General features: G+C 35.4%; 4 protein-coding genes and 1 non-coding gene across 7 annotated transcripts in view; 3 read left to right on the top strand and 2 right to left on the bottom strand.

Moving 5' to 3' along the window:
• The window catches only part of LOC105176301 (ras-related protein RABB1b), a 3,017-nt gene extending 2,326 nt beyond the window's left edge, over positions 1-691 (bottom strand). The window contains exons 1-2 of one of the 2 annotated variants that reach the window (XM_011099057.2): positions 487-691; positions 238-388 (exon numbers count right to left, since the gene is read on the bottom strand). In XM_011099057.2, the coding sequence (XP_011097359.1) occupies positions 238-285 (48 nt within the window). In that variant the 5' untranslated portion in view covers positions 286-388; positions 487-691. The remainder of the gene's footprint in view (positions 1-237; positions 389-486) is intronic. The other variant, XM_011099056.2, reaches the window with a different exon arrangement.
• TRNAT-UGU lies at positions 2,060-2,131 on the top strand. The gene has a single exon. It is a non-coding gene; the product is annotated as a tRNA-Thr (tRNA).
• On the top strand, positions 5,698-8,398 carry LOC105176299 (protein ABHD17B). 2 transcript variants are annotated; one of them, XM_011099051.2, is made up of 6 exons: positions 5,698-5,833; positions 6,201-6,557; positions 6,836-6,872; positions 6,974-7,210; positions 7,312-7,359; positions 7,723-8,398. In XM_011099051.2, exons 2-6 carry the CDS (start codon positions 6,256-6,258, stop codon positions 8,203-8,205), a joined length of 1,107 nt encoding a protein of 368 aa, XP_011097353.1. In that variant the 5' UTR covers positions 5,698-5,833; positions 6,201-6,255; the 3' UTR covers positions 8,206-8,398. The 2 variants fall into 2 exon arrangements, with proteins under 2 accessions (XP_011097353.1, XP_011097354.1); XM_011099052.2 differs by lacking the exon at positions 5,698-5,833 and adding an exon at positions 5,840-5,979.
• Positions 8,552-11,251, bottom strand: LOC105176298 (glycerol-3-phosphate dehydrogenase [NAD(+)]). The gene is made up of 10 exons (XM_011099049.2): positions 10,891-11,251; positions 10,722-10,798; positions 10,555-10,627; positions 10,016-10,233; positions 9,818-9,925; positions 9,653-9,716; positions 9,542-9,579; positions 9,340-9,460; positions 9,124-9,227; positions 8,552-8,965 (listed from the first exon to the last, which is right to left on the bottom strand). The coding sequence occupies exons 1-10, from the start codon at positions 11,072-11,074 to the stop codon at positions 8,783-8,785; spliced, it is 1,170 nt and encodes a 389-aa protein (XP_011097351.1). The 5' UTR covers positions 11,075-11,251; the 3' UTR covers positions 8,552-8,782.
• On the top strand, positions 16,920-17,417 carry LOC105176335 (mucin-1-like). The gene has a single exon (XM_011099102.1). The coding sequence runs from the start codon at positions 16,920-16,922 to the stop codon at positions 17,415-17,417; it is 498 nt and encodes a 165-aa protein (XP_011097404.1).

Here is an 18,979-nt window from a genome sequence, read left to right as displayed (position 1 = left end):
GTTTTGATGCAGCTGGATTCCCATTTTGACCTCCGATGCCATTTGAAGAGGTGTTTGTCAACCAAATTAAAATCAAACTTTTTGGCAGTGCAATCGTAATACAAAATCAGTTTTCCAAATCGCATGATCTACAAGCAATTGCCGAACAGTTCTCCCAAACTTATTCCCAAGTAAACGAGGTAAATTCAAAAGAATCACACACAAATAAATTAAAGAAACAAAAGCTCAGCGAATTACAGTGTCCCAAATCTGAAGCTTAATCGGCCTGCCGTCAATAGTAACCATCCGAGCACCAAATTCAACTCCGATTGTGAGGTCGTGCACCGGCTGGAACCTCTTATCCGTAAATTGCAAAAGCAAACACGATTTTCCGACACCTACAAACTCACTCCGAATTAACAATGCCCAAAATTCTAGTAAGTAAACAAGTAGCAAGCCGGTTTCAAGCTCATAAAATTTATAGAGAACAAAGCACTTATCATCTACCTGTGTCTCCGATGATTATGTACTTGAAGAGGTAGTCGTACGACATTCTTCCCTAGCTCGCAGCGTTGGAGGAGGAAGAGGAATATCTCTCTGTTTCTGGTCTGTTGCTGCGTCAGCGTGTACTCCACCAAATATAGCACGCATATATATTTATATATATATATGTATCTATAATGCCCCAAACCCAAATAAGAGAGAGAGAGAGAGAGAGAGAGAGTTTGATATAAGAAAAAGATTGACTGAATAATGAAATGTATCATGGTCCAAGATACGACGGCCGACATATCTATTTATTATTCTTCTTTTTCTTTTTAAAAAATTATGAGGACTAAAAATTATAAATTAAAAATAAATAAAAAATTAGGATTTGATGCAATTTACCCTCTTATAATATTTAAAATGAGTAAATTACTTTTTTATTAAAAATAAATAGCAATTTATTCCCTATATGTTAAAAAATGAAGCAATTTACCTCCATACATAAAGAGATAAGTTGCTGCATTTTGACAAATATAGAAAATAAATTGCGATTTTATTTTTCATAAAGAGGTTGTTTACTTATTTTTTGTAATACAGACAGATAAATTGTAATTTACTTTAAAAAATTATAATTAAAATATACATGAATGAAAAACACACACCCAATTTAAAAAGAAAAACTAAAATAAAAATGAAAATATGTAGTTGTCCCAACTCGAACCATAACCACATCATAGCTGCAAAAAATAAAGGGGATAATTACATTGCAATTTACTTATATTTAATGTAATTATATATAGATTTTGATTTGATACGAAAAATTACATTTTATTATTCTTGAGATGTTTGTTTATATCTAATAATTAGACTATTCATTAATTAAAATTTATCGAATTTATTGATATTGACAAAAAAGTTGAATGAAAATTTGTTTTTAGTCCCAATTGATTTATTACCAACTTATTACAGGTCAAATATTTTTTTTTTTTACCAAACTATCCGTATAATTTTTTATACGATAACGCATGTGAAAATATATATTTTTACTAAAGATATTTTAATCTTAAATATTGTTTGACTTACAATTACTGAGTAATAAGTCAATCGAGAGTAAATATAAATTTTTATTTTATATTTTTGTTATATATAATATAATCCCTTCATAACATATAACCAAAATATGAATAGTTGCGTAAACGTCTTCATTAAGTAAAAGTCGAATAAGCTATGTGATTAGTATATTATATTTATCACGTAATTAATATATTATCTATACTATATAAAAAAAAAATATCTTTTTTATTTCATAAACTACGATTATAACACTGTAACATTAATTTTATTATTGTGGCAATAACACCCCTTAATTTATTTTTTTCCCCCTCTTTGTTGCATTCTTTCTTTCTTTTTAGAAATATGATGTGTTGATTTATATAAAAAATTTTATTCATAATATATTTTAAAATATAAAATATTATTTATTATGTTCATGCGAGGGACGGCATGTCATGATGACTAGTTATATAAAGACATTTTACTTTATCAATTCAATTATATTTTTAATAGATCAGTTTGTAAAACAATCTTCAAAACAGCCCCTATAGCTCAGTGGTAGAGCGTCAGTCTTGTAAACTGAAGGTCTGTAGTTCGATCCTGCATGGGGCCTATAGCTCAGTGGTAGAGCGTCAGTCTTGTAAACTGAAGGTCTGTAGTTCGATCCTGCATGGGGGCAATATCTTTTTATTTTTGTATCCTCACCAAAATCGTGGTACCGTTTTCTCAATTTTCTTCGCTTCCGCTTCCAGTTCCACCCATCCCGAGGATCCAGCTTCAAAACCCTCCCTCCAAAACCCTAATCGACCAATTCTTGTTTCAGCCCTGATGCCATAACTTATGTAAATTCAGGAATGGCGTCTTCAACTCTCCTCAAACTCCTCAGAAACCAATCTGAATCGGCTTCTAAAATCTTCAGCCCTTTCCGGCGACCATTACCACCTGCTCTACTGTCCCAAATTCCACAAATCACCAAGCACATTGATCCGATACCTTCCACGGATCAACCAAAAACGAATTATTTGAACCCACGTAATCCGTTTACTGCGCATGTTTATCCTAGTTTTTCGTTCGGGTTTTTTCTCAACCCTGTTTCTCCAACCTCGTTAATTCGATCCGAACCCGACGACGAAACGACTCCGGAGGACTCTCGCGTCATAAGAGCTGATAGTGTGAAGAAGAAGAGGAAAAAGAAGATGAACAAGCACAAGCTGAGGAAACTAAGGAAACGTCTCAGGAGGAAAACGTAGTTTGGATTATTTTTGCCCTTTTGGTGAGACAGTATTGGTTTTCATCTGGTTTCTAGGTTTGCCGAATAGACCCAGACATGTAGATATTTTTGTTTAAATTATCGCATGATCCACTAATGATGATCTTTATTCAATATTAGGGAAGAATATCTATAGTTTTTATATTTTGTGGTGGAATATATTGGTTGTTGCTGACAGAACTGATGGGCTATGTCTCAGGCATAGTGTCAATCTCCGTTGTATTGTTGAGCAATATGTCGAAATCCATTATTCTGGCTGAATTGGTGGACATATGCTCATCATAATTTGGATTGTGTCATTGGATTAAGATATTGTTTTTGAGGGGTTAGATTTTAATAAATAGTCTCTTCGTTCCTTGTTCCTTCACCTGTTATCTGAATTAAATAACATTCTAATTGATCACTTTTAGATGCCAGATTGTAGAGAAAGTAATTACCCATTAGCTGATGTTGAGGGGCTTGGTGTAAATGGAGAATGAAATCTCAACTATGTCTTCATACCACTTCTGCAACATACAAATTTCTGGTTCAAATGATATTGTAAAAAAGTTTAGGGTTGAAATTAAATTTGTTTATGAATTCTGAAGTATTTGAAGAAGGCCATTCCGTTGTCGTTTTTATGGATGGGGCAATTTTTTGTGAATCATGTTGCAACAAGCAACTCTTGGGTCATGTTGCAGGCGATGTCAAACTCAGTGCTTTTGCAGTTGAAGTTTTTCATCATTTTGGGTCATCAAATGCTAAGTGAGTTGTGTTTTCACCCTGTACTGGAAATTGGGGCTACCAAAAAATGTGTTCCCCAGGTCTTAACATGAATCTTACCACACTGTTGAATATTATCTTTTGCTGCTATAAGATGTGAAAGGTTTACTGTGATGCTTTGAATTTTTTGTCACATAATTGTGGATTGTGATTAGAAAGAGATGAGGGCCTCTCTGGCTCATGTAAATCTAGCATATTTTCTTGTTAATATTGTTGAGTAAACAATCTACGTTCTACTTCATGCTCTAAGAAACAAACTAACATTGTCTATTTGTGGATGGAGAATCAGTATTTTCACTGTAGGCAACACCACATAATGCCACCCACTAGTACAACTTGGTCAAAGTGGTCAAGAATCTTTTGATCCATGCCCGTGACCTAAGTTTATATGTTTTTGCATATATATTTTGTAGACAGAGATGAAGGGTCTAAATTGCTTTAGAACTTTGTATGATCCTTGTGGATTATCATATCGGATGTCTTAGCCCAACTCAAATCAGTTTCAGTCGTGACTGCTGCATTTTATTCTTGTTATGGTTACACTTTTCTCTTTGTGGATGTGGATTCTACTCCCATCTTCCACTAATTACAATAAGAAATCAGATTTTGAAGCTATTCACTTCTACAATGAAGTAACTATTCTCCGTCGTCTGGAGGGTTCTATTGTACTTGTACGTTAATTATTTGAATTTTCTCATGCTTTCAATCATAATTAGTTCGCTTGAAGAGCATATTTGGATGTCTATACTGAAAATTTCTGTGCTGCTTAATGTCACCAACTTTTCATACCAGTCTGTACTGAAAATAAAAGGTTCATGTTCAGATTGCTGCAAGGATCCATGTAAATGCAGCTGGGCCTGTTGGTGCATAGGTGTGTGCCTCGCAAAAGATTGCCCATCTTTTTGCTAGAGGCATTCAGTTTTTCTATCTGTAAATCTGTTGCATTGCTCGTCAATAGTTATAGATAATGATTACAGTTTGATTTGAGGACCACCAACTTCTTGACTTTCCTCACTGTCGACTTTATAGTCTCTTAATGCAACTTAAATCCCCATAAATTCATTAGTGCTTCAACTTTTCTTCTCGTTTGTTTACTTTTGCTCTAGTACTCTTGTTTTCCCTTTACTTGGAAGAAGATATACAGCTGTCTCACCTGTTTCCTGGAATAATCATGTCTAGTCGTCGAAGAATAACCACTTAAATTTGGCTGTCTAGTTTGAATCTGGTACCACCCGACCATGCCAACTGAAATATGCTCACGGCCATTGAGACAGGAATATAAATGGCCAGTATGACAAAGTTACAGTGCAATTTCTGTAGGTTTGTAACATTTTTTGATCACTAATTCACTTTCCTTTGAATTTCAGCACAATTTGTTAGTGCGAAGGGAGAAAACGAAACAGGAGTCAAAGTAGCAAAACATGAGAACTATTGCTGGCATTTCCTTCTTCACTACTCCAATTTTTGACTTTGATTAAGAGTCTTCTGTAGCATTGGTTAATGCCTATTTTATAGCTAATCAATGGCACAATGGCCTCTTAAGGCAAAATCGGATTAATCTCCCATCATATAAAATGGCCGGCCTATGACTAAATATTCTTGTCCACTAAATTCAGTTAGCACGAGCCATCATCATATCATCATATCTCGTGGGATATACATATATATATGAAAACTAGAACTTTGGGACTCTTGCACATGCCTTTTTTTTACTTTTTCTCTTTGGTTTTAGTTTCAACATCTACACCTACCTTTTGTCCGTCTAATGATCTAAAGATTGTGGAGATCAAGAAAAGATGAAAATATGGGGCACCCACTTTTGCGCCTCGCAATTTGAATTTGGTCAGATCATTAATACACGTTCTACATATTCAAGTGAATAAAATCTATCTCTTAACGTAGAGATACATATAAAATAATTACATTTATGATATAAAAAAATTGGATGAGATTATGAAGAATAGATTCAAAATAATGGATTTGGATAGAGATTAGAGCAATGGGATATTTTTTTTTGGATGAATTAGAGCAATGGGATTGAGGTACGTGCAGAGATACATTATTAGTAGGTAGGTAGTAAGGTAACGAAACAAGGCATGTGTGCACAGCCACTGACGCCGTCTGCATCTTCCAACTCAAAAAGCGACAGCAAAAAAAAACAGAGAATTTGAAAATGGGGAGGTGGCAGAAATACGGGGGCAAGTCCACTCATGTCCCTTTCGATTATTTTCCCAGGGGCAATAATGCAAACATCTGCCATGCGCGATCAACACTCACCACAAAGTAAACATACAGTTATACAAAGCTAAATAAGATTTTACCATCCCTCTCTCTCTCTCTGCGTCTCCCTACTTTAGTTTGCTTCTCTCCTACACTTTCACTCGATTGCTTTCACTTTTTATTAGTATTTCATAATTCTATGCAACGGGGTATACAGATATTGCATATTCTTGATCAAAATTTGAGCGCTTACTACAGATTGAGCTTATAACATCTTTATATTTTATTTATTTACTAATCGGGTTTTTAATGATTTGAGTGTTAGTAGACTCTGAAACTGTGTGACTTTAGCTTCTTGGAGTAGATTATGCATATGTTGATTGGTTGAATTCGGCTAGTAGTTGAGATTTTTGACTGTATTTGTTAGCAGGTGGTGGTAAAAGAAAGGGAGTTGAGCGAGCGAGTGTAAAGTAAGTGACGCAGTAATGGGTGGTGTGACTTCATCCATGGCGGCGAAGTTCGCTTTCTTTCCGCCTAATCCTCCGTCGTATAAATTGGTGCACGATGACATGACGGGGCTGCTTCTGTTGAGTCCATTTCCCCACCGCGAAAATGTGGAAATTATGCGGCTGCCGACGCGGCGGGGGTCGGAGATAGTGGCAATGTACGTGCGGCACCCGATGGCGAGTTCCACACTTCTCTACTCGCATGGCAACGCCGCTGATCTGGGCCAGATGTATGAGCTTTTCATCGAGCTTAGTATACACTTGCGCGTCAATCTCCTCGGGTACTGATATTGGTGTTTTCTCTTTCTGTTTCTTCTTTATTATCACTTCCTGAGTGCTCCACTTTTGCACAGTTCTTCTAAATTCTTGCAATTAATGCACTTGAATGGAGTTAATCAACCAAATTTGAGCTGCAAATCAAACAGAAACGAAGAAACTGTGATCTGGAGTTCCGTTTAATTTTTCACCTTTTTAGTATGTAATCGTCTCAAATCTGATTTCTTATGAGCAATTTAGCTGAAAAAATTAAATTATATAATGCTTCTCTAAATGTGTTCAGGTATGACTACTCGGGATATGGGCAGTCATCTGGAAAGGTGTGTGTTAAATCGTCTTCTTTTCTTTTTTGTTGAACATATAGTGTAGTTTGATCTATAGTGCCTGACAACATGCTCCAAATGCTGAATGATGTTTATAGCCCAGTGAGCAGAACACATATGCAGATATAGAAGCTGCATTCAAGTGTCTTGAGGAGAATTATGGTACTAAGCAGGAAGATGTGATACTCTACGGTCAATCCGTTGGGAGTGGACCTACGTTAGATCTGGCAACCCGTGTGCCTCGTTTAAGAGCTATTGTTTTGCATAGTCCTATTCTATCAGGTGTAAGAGTTATGTATTCAGTAAAGCGCACATATTGGTTTGACATCTACAAGGTAGAGTTTTTCTCGCCATAAGCCGTTGCTAAACTGTAGGAGAGAAACCTTCTTGCATCATGTTTCTTTACTAATGTTTTGTTGGCTTGTTCATACTGCAGAACATTGATAAAATCTCATTGGTTAATTGTCCTGTCCTCATTATTCATGTAAGTACTACATTCTCTAAACTATTTCACCACAGGTTGTCCCTGGCTTCTTTCAAATTCAAACCTTAAGCAACTGTTTGCCCCTATATTAGACAACAACAAAAGATTGAAATAGAAGAGTAACGACTTTGCAATGATATGCTAGGTGCTGCATGCATGTTGTGATGAGGTCTGATGCCTTTTAGAGTTGGCCTTCTCTACGATTTTCTGAATATTTTTAAGTTGTTCAGATAGTGTTGCCAGCCTTATTTCGTGTTCTTGTCATTTGTCTTCTTATTTATGGTGTGAATGCCTTCAAGTTCAGGTTGTTCCTCGTGTGATCAGGAAATCAAGTTCTCATCGTTACATAATTATTGTTTTCAGGGAACGGCAGATGAAGTGGTTGATTTTTCACATGGTAAGCAGCTCTGGGAGCTCTGTAAGGAGAAATATGAACCCTTGTGGATTAAAGGAGGAAATCACTGTGATCTAGAGCTCTACCCTGAGTACATCAGACATCTCAAGAAGTTTGTTGCAACTGTGGAGCGATCTCCTTCGCACAGAATCAGTACTAGGAAGAGCACAGACCAGTTTGAACCATCTAGGAAGAGTACAGATATATTTGATGCCCCAAGGAAGAGCACTGACAGGAGAGAAAAACCAAGGCACAGCACAGACAAGCCAGAAAGGTCCAAAAATCAGTCACAGAATGTCGAGAAGCTAGATAAGTTAAGGATGTCCTTTGATCAAATGGAAAGGTCGAGGAGAAGTGTCGATTGTATCGAGAAATCCTGGAAAAGCATTGATCATCAACTGGAAAGAGGTCGCAAGAGTGTAGACAGGCTCGATAGAATACGCACCGGGTAAATTTTCCTCGTACCAACTGTAAAATTTACTTATGAACATGGTGATGAGGGGTATAGAAAAGATTAATTTGGGTTTGGATTCTCTCCTTTTTATGGTACTTTAAGGTCTTATAATTGCCCTTCTGGAAATTCTGTAAAACTGGTGCATGAGATCATAGAAATATGTCTTGTTTATATAAGATTTTGTTCCTTCATCCCCATGGGAGTTTTCGGTTGGCTGATCATCTGCATCCTCAGAGAGTTTTCGGTTGGCTGATCATCTACATCCTCAGGGTGTCAATACTTAAGTCCTTAATCTATGCTAAACTATAGTAACAGAAATCCAATGTTCAAATGAACCAAAGCAATAATTGCAAAATAATCATGTAAAGAGAGACTTCTGTACTATAAAAGGCATAATGTGAAAACTAAACCTACTGCTGTCATCTTTGTTGGGGCCATATATTAAGTGGCTTGATCACATATTAACAGAAGATGCTCTAGCTCTAAGTATCGTACAAGTTTGTGGAAACACAGAAGTTTGACATAAGAAACTCAAAAAGTAATTTAAATGAACTTTATTTCGTTTATGCAAAATTTCAGAAAAACTGAGCAGGCCCTCCTACAAGGGAATATTTTGGGGTGTGCTCACTGTATTCGACTATGGCTGTTGGTGGCAGACGACTGATGCAGATCTCATGCACCGTTGAGAAGAGAGGGAAAAGCTCTAACCATCCCCTGTGTCTCAAAACCTCATAAACTTCTTTTGCAGTCGATACACCCTACAAAATTTTCAAGATCAAGTTAATAACCATATACTAATATAAATAAGAAAACACTTTAACTCTGTATAAGCACAAAGTGTTTAGGTGAAGTATGTAGGATCATTTTCATGTAATTTTAGTATGCAAAACAATGCCACACTACAAGAAACAGCTACCTGTAATTTCTGGCCCTGCAGCATCTCCGCTTCAAGCTCATCAAAAGACCTCTTCCCACCATTCCTAGCAAAAGCCTCCGCACATTTCCTGTTTCTTCCTCCCACTGGTAACAAAATGTAGACAGCAGTTTCATATTGATGTATCATCATACTCAAAAAGTTTACAACTACAGGTTGGTCGGAAGGAGCAGAGACAGACATTGAAACGGTACTTACAGCAAGTTGTAATTACATCGGCTATGCCGCAGCTCTCAAAGAAAGTACTGTCCTTGACAGAAGGGAAAAGTAGCTTCGAGAAGGCCTTCATTTCTCTCAGACCAACTCTCATTATTGCAGCCTACAATTTAAGGCTACTTATTGTTATATTAAAACTTTCATCTAAGAAGTTTATAAGCTCAGAATTTGCATAAGATTTTACCTTTGTGTTGTTCCCCATTTCCAATCCATCCACAAATCCTGTTTCACAAGCCTTATAAAACAACATACCAAAGCAAATGAAAAGAGTACAAGTAGTCAGGACAGAACAAACCTGCTGCAAGAGCCACGACATTTTTCAGAGTTCCGCATAGTTCAACTCCCTCAACATCCTGGACCTATTTATGTTTATGATCATTCAACGATGTCGGCAAAATTCACATCATAAATCATCCCACATCATATTGCATTGTCGGAACTCAGAAGACATTTTACTTACAGCGGTGACCGCAAAATATGAAGTATTGAATAGCTGAACCCATTTATCCGCAATCTCTTTATTCTTTCTGTATCCCACTGTTGCTTCACTAAACTTTTCCACCGCAATCTACACAGACAATGGTACTCTGGTTACAGAGAAATAGATTATCAAGTTCGATGTGACTGCTCATTTAAGCATAAGAAACGAGCCAATAACCTCGTTTGCAATGTTGGCCCCCATCAAAACACAGCAATTGATTCCGAGCTGTTCTGAGATGAGGGAAGAGATCATGCATGGACCTTCCCTCTTGACCTCCATTCCTTTAATAAGGGATATTGCTTCAGCATCCGCTCTTATTTTCCCCACTAGCCTTTTACAAATGCCTTCCATGAATTGATGGGGTGTCACAAATACTAACAAGTTTGCATCCTTCACTGCGGAAAATTCCAGTTGAATATAAGATTAATTGCAAAACCCCTCCTTCCCAAAGTATCAAAACTGCAGTTCCAAGTTTCAAACTTTTACGTACCACCCCCATCCCATTTGAACCTCTGCTCATGTTTAAAAATTTAACCGGGTACTGCTTTATTATCAGAAATACAAGGGTGCAACTCTTGTATATGTAATCCAAACAAGGCTGGTAATACGTATTACACCAACTTTACAAGCAGTCGTCGACATTAATTGGTTGCTCAAATACATAGAAAACAAGCTAAATATTCCAATTCAGGGGAGCCTAATTGAAATGAACATACCTGCACTTTCAAGATCAGGGTTTGCAACAACATTTTTACCTAGCTTTATGCCAGGGAGATACTTAACATTCTCCTATAAAAGAACACAGCAGACAAAATAGCATTTTTAATAAAAAAACCAGAAGAAGAAACTGCTAGTGGAAGGAAAAGCACAAAGGTCAGATTACATTAGTTCGGTTGATGACTTGTGAGAGTTTTTCGCCAGTGGGCAATATCTCCTCGAACACCCACATAATCACTTCATCTGTTCAGAATAATCCATAGCTCAAAAACTCAGTCACATGAGAACAAAAACAAGTAAAAAAGAAAGTAAGCCTATAAAGAAAAAACAAAAACCATGGAAGGAATTAAGCTTAAGTGTGTTGGAAGCAATGAGCTTGGCGGCGACGCTTCCCCAATTGCCACTGCCCACGACCGTGACTCGTGTCGTCATTTCGTCCCCAATTATTCCTCCTCCGGCAACGGCGGCGGCGATACTATTACTTTTATTATTAATATTATCCTCCAGAGATGGAGCCATGAACGAGTAGGTAATGGGAGAAATGGAGGCGGAGAGAAAAGGAATGGAGGAGAGGGAAAATCGGGGACGGAAGAATAAAGGACTAAAATGGCGATCGGGCGGAGAAAACAGACACGTAGTCGTGAGTATCAATGTGTGTCATCTTCAATCTGGCGATCTACTCTATACTATTCTATTATACATTTATACTCACTCACTCTATGTAATATATTGCTGTTGCTTTACACTCCCCTCTCAAATTCTCAAATTTTTAAATTAATTATAAAATAAATGTGATATAATTAATTATTTTTATTTTATTTAAATTAATTATATAATATAATATATTTATATATATTGTATTTGTCTTATTAATTGTTTTGTATTTATATTACATTTCAAGTGCTGTGTTCTAATTTTTTTTTTATTTATACAAATATTATGAATCTTATACACATGTATGTTTCAAGTGCACTAAGATTTTTAATATAAATTTATGATAGAAGATTTGGACCGTATATTAGAAGTGATTTATTTGAATTCTTTATTATAATTTAATATTGATGTCCGCTCAACATTTTATGAGCTAAGTCTACAAACAATGCACATCAGCTAAACTGATCTCAAGTTTGTTGGCCCATTAGCTGGAAAGTAAACCCCATAAGACCAACTCTATTTAATTTTATTGAACTGGTAGATCAAAAAATCAAACTCATTGTAGTCGGATACGTCATCATACAACTAGATGGACACGTCATATAACTCTCCAATACATTAAAACACGTGATCTTAAAATATCTGTAGGTGGATCCTAGTAAATTGATGGCAAATATGCTGGTAATCTACAAGTAATAAATTTTTGGATATCTATGCAGATCTGACAAGACATAGTCAACAAGGTGTATCTCGATCAATCCAAGTCCAAATCATACACGGATTTTCAATTAGTTAGTAGCTTCATGGAGCTTTAAAATGATATAGAATTCCCTACGATAAAATCCCGTATTCTACTCTGTAAAAGCATATAAATACAGGTATTGTGCAGTTATTCGGTAACATTAACTCTTTTTCTCAAACTCTCACTTACTCTTTCAATTCTATCTCGTTTTAAGCTTATCTAAGCTTTCGTTTTGCATTCCATATGTATATATATCACCTCAACACCATATTTTATTATTATTCTCACTTTAATTTAAGTTTTTCTTTCATTATATTTAGTAAACTTTTATTGGTTGAAGTATTAGAGTGCTAACTTTTATTTCTCTGGGTTAGTCCCTGTTAATGTTATGATTTATTTAAAAATTATTCTATCTTTACAGTCTTGCATAAATACTTTTCGTTAATTTCATTACTTTTTTTTTAAATCTATATCATTATTTTTTTTATGAATAAATTTTAATAAATTCCATATTTATTTAAAATTATAATTTTGTATATATATTTTTTAAGTATTCTATTTATCTTTAAAAGTTTTATAATAAAAAAAATTGGAGGGGTATTATATTTTTTAAATAATTTAAAAAAAAGTAATGCATACTCATAGGTGTACTATATGTTGAAACATATATAGGGTAAATTAAAACTGTTATTCTTGAAATTTGATATAATTATCAATACTTTTTTCATCATTTGAAAAAATACAAAATATTTCTTAAATAAAAATAATTATATAATTTCTAAATGGTGATGTTTACATTACTATTTTACTCTTGCTGATTTTTTTTTTAAGAAGAATAATTGAAAATTTATAAAAATATAGAAATTGATAAAATAAATAATCAATAGGAAATATGAATCTATAGAAATATTTTAAAATATATAAGACGATAATTAATAATTTAAAGAGCATTTTGATTAACTCATCATAAAAATTGAATGAAAAATGTATCAGAGACTAATGGAATAATCTCATTGTTAGTAATGATTCAAATAATAAAAAAAATACTTATAATTATGTTAGATTTTAGAAGATATGACAATAATTTACTCCACACATATATACGTAGTAATAATATTTAACACTATAAATTAAATAGTCCGAGAATAAAAACTTTCATAAATTCATCTGATTTAAATTTTCAATTACAAAATCATATCATATCTTACATTATTATTATTTTATTTATATATAGATGACCACAAATATTTACAGTCAAAACCGGACTTGCCTGGTGAACAGCAACTATCTCTCATTGTTTGGACAGACAAAATTGGCATGCTATAATCTCCGAACGTCCACCGCTATTTCGCCGCCATCTTCGCCGTCCTCCGCCCTATAAAACCCTCCCCACCCCACCTCAACTCCTCATCTTCGCTGCAGTATTTCTCTTCAGAGTGGAATCAAACAGAGAAGTACTGTATATTGATTCCACAAAATAAAATAAGATAAATAAAATGGCACGGAATTTGGTTGCTCTCGCCGTAATCTTCGCCGTCGCTTTCGTTGCGGTGGTTTCCGCCCAATCGTCACCGAGCGAATCTCCATCATCATCGCCCGCCGCCGCCGCCACCGCACCAGCTACAACCGCCAATTCACAAGCAGCCGCGCCCACACCTAGCGCAAGCTCCGCCTCACCCAAAGAAGCTCCGGCGCCATCCACCACCAGCTCCTCCACCCCAGCATCCTCCTCCACAGACAAGCCCTCATCTGGTCCCTCCCCCTCCACCACCGATGCTTCCTCCCCCACCACAAGTGGTGCTAGCTCCCCCACCGAAGCTGGCACTTCTACAACAGCCGACGCCGCTAGTCCTACATCAACAGACGCTGCTAGTCCTACCGCATCCAGCGCAGGCGAGACGCCTGCTGATGCATCCAACAGCTGCTCCTCCATGAAGGTCTCCGCCGCCGTTGGTGCCGTGGCTGTTGCCGGATTCTTCTTCTTCTAAATTTATCAATACGTTCTGGAATTATTTTAAATTTTTTGTTTTTGATATGTAAAATGGGTTCTTAGATATTTGTTACGTCCTAGAAAAATTGTTAGAGAGAAGTGTTTGGTCAGAGGTGATATTTCGAAATTCTTTTGTTGTTAATTACAAGAGGGAACTAGTTCTGATCGGGCCTCACTTGAATATATATGTTTTGGAATTTTTGTTTTATGATATTTCTTTCACATTTTATTTCATATCAAATACTCAATTAGTATCTCATTTTCTTGAATATTTGTTATATTAGATAAAAGGACTAATTAAATTAGAACGGAGAGCAAATTTCCAAATGACTCAAAGGCTTGTGATATGGGACCTCCATACTAAGTATGTAACACGATCAATAGAGTCCCTGGTGAGTTTGTATGTTAGTAAAAATTTATAAATAATCGACAATTCAAATATTTAGATGTATTTTCATCTTATATATTTTTAGTATTTATCTAACCTGCCAAATAAAACTATTGTTCATGAACAGACAAGGTGGTTATGGTTCTATACCGTTCAAAAATATCTACTACATATTGCAAAATCGGTTGAATTGAGATTAAAGTTAGCCAACAAGATGTTATATTATAGGACGCATGCATAAATGAATATATATATAGAGAGAGATGGTTGAAAGATGAAGAGTGAAGAAGAATTGAGTTGATGGGCTTGAAAAATAATTATCTAATTTAATTTGAGTACTGCAAAAACGTAAAAGAACACATTAATCGCTAACAATGCACAAGTTAGTAAAACATGCAATTGTGATAATCAATAATATTATCTCAAACGATATAGTTCAAAAGTAATAAAAAAGTTGTCAATTAATCACATCCACATCCCAATCAATCACCATATAATCATCACTTCATATATTCAATATTACCCCCCAATAAAGCTAGCAAACATGGCTTGAGTCAATGGACTAATTCATCCCACCCTTTAATTAGGACAAGTTACTCAAAGCCACCTCTATGCGAGTGAATTGATTCGGGAACTAATGTCTTATTTTGTTGATCAAATTGAAAAAAAATATGGACAAATATTTTGTCTTTTTTATTTTCTAACAACTTGACCATTGTGGATAATTTTATTGATGTCTATGAAAATAAGATGATCTAAAAAGGTCCAAGTGGTTTAAAAGAAAGAAAGAGATTGCAAGAGTCCAAAGAAAGACTTGCCTATTATATTTAGCCCTTAGAGGCTGGAATAGAGTTGGGTTCTATACTCATTGGTCTTATATTACCATCTCTTTGAATTTTTGTAAAGGGAATAGTACTCCTTAATTATGCTTTTATTAATGAATTCTGTAAAAATATAGTACTCCTTTTTTTTTTTTTTTTGCTTTCTTTGACTATATTTAAAAGATAGTAGTACTCCTTATAGTACTCCCCATTGTACATATGATCTTTATTTTACTTTAATATAGAAGGGACAAGAACCCCAAAGAGCTCCCCTCGCCTTTTGGTGGGCTTTTCATGAAAAAAAAAAAACAAAAAAAAAAAGAGTAGTCCAAAGGAAGGCAAGGCTCAGGTTGCCCCCAGGAGGTCAAGTTCGGTAGAGGCCTAGGGCGCTTCCCAGCAAGCTTAATTCGGATAGAGCCACCTGCTCTAAGAAGGTCTCATATGCCTACAAAGAATTTTAGATGCTTGAAATCCTCTAGTCAAAGTAAAAACCCATATCATATGGCATCCACAGGTAGTTTAAAAGACACATGCAGAATCAGATAAGGACCAACCACATTAGTGGAACCACATGCCACTTGAGTTGGAGGCAACCTCTGAACCCTAATGTCTTAGGATTCTAATTGGGGAAAGGTATCTTCTCAACCACTTTTCAAAAATTTGGAAAGATATCCTTATCCCAAAAGCTACCAACATCTGAAATGGACTCCAACCGGCCCTAAGGATCATAGGTTTTCAACCATTAGGAGATAACCCTCTATTGAATTCGGGAGATCCTTCAACCACTAGAAAATGACCCTCAAACAAATCTAAGGACGATTCAGCCTTATTCAACCATTTTGAGATAATGCTTCACCAAACTCATGGGGATACTCCACTGATTCAGTGGGTGCTTCGATTTTATCTAAATAGTTGAGTGTTGCCTATAAATTAAGAGCTCTCCTAATATAATAAGACAAGTTTTACCTTCATACTACAATTTTTACCTTCATGTCGCAACTTTAGTTGAAAAATAACAATTTACTTTGATATTTAAAGTTTTTACACGTTGAACTTCAATTATCAATATCTTCTTTGTACACAAAAAACGAGAAATAACATTTTCAACTTCATTCATTTACATTATCTTATTTTATATTATTTTATTTCTTTACTTTTTACCTCAACTATACCCGAGCACTACTTTTTCTTGCATCATTTGTGTTGCATCCAGTTGAGTTATGTGAACAGGACAGCATGAACTTAATTAATATAAATAAAAGAAAGGAAAAAGTATGGTTAATTAATTGTTGGTAAAATTTAAATTTTCACATTAATTAGTATCAATTTATCTCAATATTTATAAGATTAATCATATTTAAAGTAGAAAATAATTTATCTATTTATTAATTAAAATTAGAATTTTGTTTATTTGGTTAACAAGGTTACGGGAAACGAGTGGCTTTCATCCATTACCATGATCATTGCCTACGGAATGGGTCGTTGCCCGTTAAAATAGGTAACGATTCAACAGGTAACGATTCAACCTTAGCAGTCGTCGTCTTCTACGGAAAAAACCAGTTCACTTCTGCATGGAAATTTTTACCTCTATAAAAACCCTCTCCCTCTCACCTTCTTCTCATCGTTCTCTTCTGCAGTGTTTCTCTAACAGTAAATAAGAGAAGTACTGCCAAAAAAAATAAAAAAATAAAAAAAGGGAGCAAACGAGAAACAAAAAAATCTTTACCAAAACTCATCATTCTTGATTTGAGTAATAAAGAGGAGCAGAAATGGCACGTCAACTGGTAGCTCTCGCCCTCATCATCTCCGTCGTCGCTTTCGCCGCGGTGGTTTCCGCCCAATCACCCAGCAGCTCTCCGGCTGCCGCTCCCACCAAGTCAAGTGCTTCCCCAGAAGAATCCCCCGCGCCAGTTTCAGCCAACTCCCCGGCCGGGACCCCAGACGCTGCCCCCGGACCAGCTGCCACCAACGACGCCGCCCCCGGCCCAGCTGTCACCGACGACTACGACTACTCGCCGGAAGCTCCTACCCCTTCTAGCACCACCACCGGCGGCCCCGCGGCATCCCCCACGGAGGAGTCCGCATCTTCACCTGCCTCCAGTACCGAGTCCACCACCCCCTCCAGCAGCCCCACATGCTCCGTCCCGTCAACTCCTGCCGCGACGACTCCTTCCCCGACTGAGACACCCGCTGACAGCGGCGCCTCCTCCTTGAAGGTGTCTGCAGTTATCGGCTCCGCCATTGCTGTTGGATTCTTCTTTTTCTAAATGTTGATTAGATAATTAATTAGGCCTTCTAATTATTTAATTATTTGTAATAATGCACTCTTAGATGCTTATTTGTTTTTTCGTCCTAAGTGCTAGAACATAATTAGATCCTTCCTTGCTAGGGTTGATCTGATCTGAATAATGTAACGTGGAGGGGCAGAAGATTTTTGAATTTAATGCCTTTTCCTCAATATTAATTACTTGTAATAGAAAATTTTCATTTTTCGTTTATACATATCTTTAATTTTCAATAAAGAAGCCCACTTTCGTCATCCATTTTTTATTATTATATATTCAACATCAATTTTGAGTTTAAATATGATAATTAGTCATGACAAGATCTGTATTTCTTATGTATAGTGATAGTGGTCAGCGAGTTTGAACTCTAAAAGAACATTACAGTTTCAGTCCAGTAATTATATATAGATGGTACAATTTTAATTATGTTTGACATTTAATTTTTATAATTTAGAGAAAATTGTATATTAAGAATAAATCTGCGGAAAATTGTAATTTGGTTGGAATTTGAGCCTCTACATGCCAAAATTAAATCAAATTTTCACTCTGGTAGATTTAATCCGTAACGTGTTATTTTTTTCTTTTTTCCAAAACTGTAGGCTTTAATTCCCAATTTATATAAATACATGTGAATATTTTGGATTCATTCATTGTAAAATTACAGTTTTGATCCCATGTTAGTTATAAATATATTCAAAACATCTTATAAGATGTTTTGAGAGCTTATAAGTTTCGATAGAGTATTTGGCTATTTTTTTTTTAAAAAGCTTATAAAATCTCAAAATAAGATATGTTGGATCTTATAAGCTATTTAAAAAAAATTTAAACTTTCCTAATTTTTTTCTATAAGATCTTATAAGTTATATAAAATTAATATGTCATAAGACAAAAATATCCCATTCATATACTCACACACTCTATCTCTCTGTCTCTCTCTCTCACACACGCACACACTCTCCTCTCTCTCTCTCTCACACACACACAAACACACTGATCGGTTTTCGAAGCCGTCAAAATTAATTATTAATTCTACAATTATAGCAGTAATAGAACCAGATTGAATTCCTAGGGAACTATGAGTTAATTTCTTAGTTCAGTTGCAATAACCAAATTGGGGGGAGTGGAATTGAGATTAACTCAGTAGAGTTCCGACCCAAGAGAATGTATCACCCAATTATTATGTCAATCATTGATTACATAAGATTAATTTCACAATCAAACATTCAACTTTAAAATCTATTAGGATAGCCATAATAAATTCCTATTTTTCTATTGTAATTAACTTAATTCAAGTATTTAAATTAAAATTTATTATCTCACGACTGGCATGATAGCGTTCCATATCATTCAATAATAGCATTTATATTAGTAAAAACAGTTGAACCTAAATCAAACAATTGAGATAGTTGCAATCATCTATCCTAATTTTCTTGTTCTTACAAATAAATTATGTGGAGCACACAATAAATTTGCTTGCTATTCATACCATTCATTCATGATAAATACGGATCCCTGAACTCATGGATAACAATAAAATAATTAAT

Source organism: Sesamum indicum, linkage group LG13, assembly GCF_000512975.1.
Source record: "Sesamum indicum cultivar Zhongzhi No. 13 linkage group LG13, S_indicum_v1.0, whole genome shotgun sequence".
Classification (NCBI taxonomy): domain Eukaryota; kingdom Viridiplantae; phylum Streptophyta; class Magnoliopsida; order Lamiales; family Pedaliaceae; genus Sesamum; species Sesamum indicum.
The sequence above is the reverse complement of the archived record's forward strand: the minus strand, read 5'-3'. Positions and strand labels throughout refer to the sequence as shown.

Excerpts from the sequence above, each read along its gene's own strand:
- LOC105176298 (XM_011099049.2), bottom strand. The coding sequence starts at position 11,074 with ATGGCTCCATCTCTGGAGGATAATATTAATAATAAAAGTAATAGTATC. Across the intron at positions 9,717-9,817 it reads CATATTTTGCGGTCACCGCT|GTCCAGGATGTTGAGGGAGT; the intron begins GTAAGTAAAATG and ends AAACATAAATAG. Across the intron at positions 9,228-9,339 it reads CGATGTAATTACAACTTGCT|TGGGAGGAAGAAACAGGAAA; the intron begins GTAAGTACCGTT and ends TTTTGTTACCAG.
- LOC105176335 (XM_011099102.1), top strand. The coding sequence starts at position 16,920 with ATGGCACGTCAACTGGTAGCTCTCGCCCTCATCATCTCCGTCGTCGCT.
- LOC105176299 (XM_011099051.2), top strand. The coding sequence starts at position 6,256 with ATGGGTGGTGTGACTTCATCCATGGCGGCGAAGTTCGCTTTCTTTCCG. Across the intron at positions 6,558-6,835 it reads TTGCGCGTCAATCTCCTCGG|GTATGACTACTCGGGATATG; the intron begins GTACTGATATTG and ends AAATGTGTTCAG. Across the intron at positions 7,360-7,722 it reads GTCCTGTCCTCATTATTCAT|GGAACGGCAGATGAAGTGGT; the intron begins GTAAGTACTACA and ends TATTGTTTTCAG.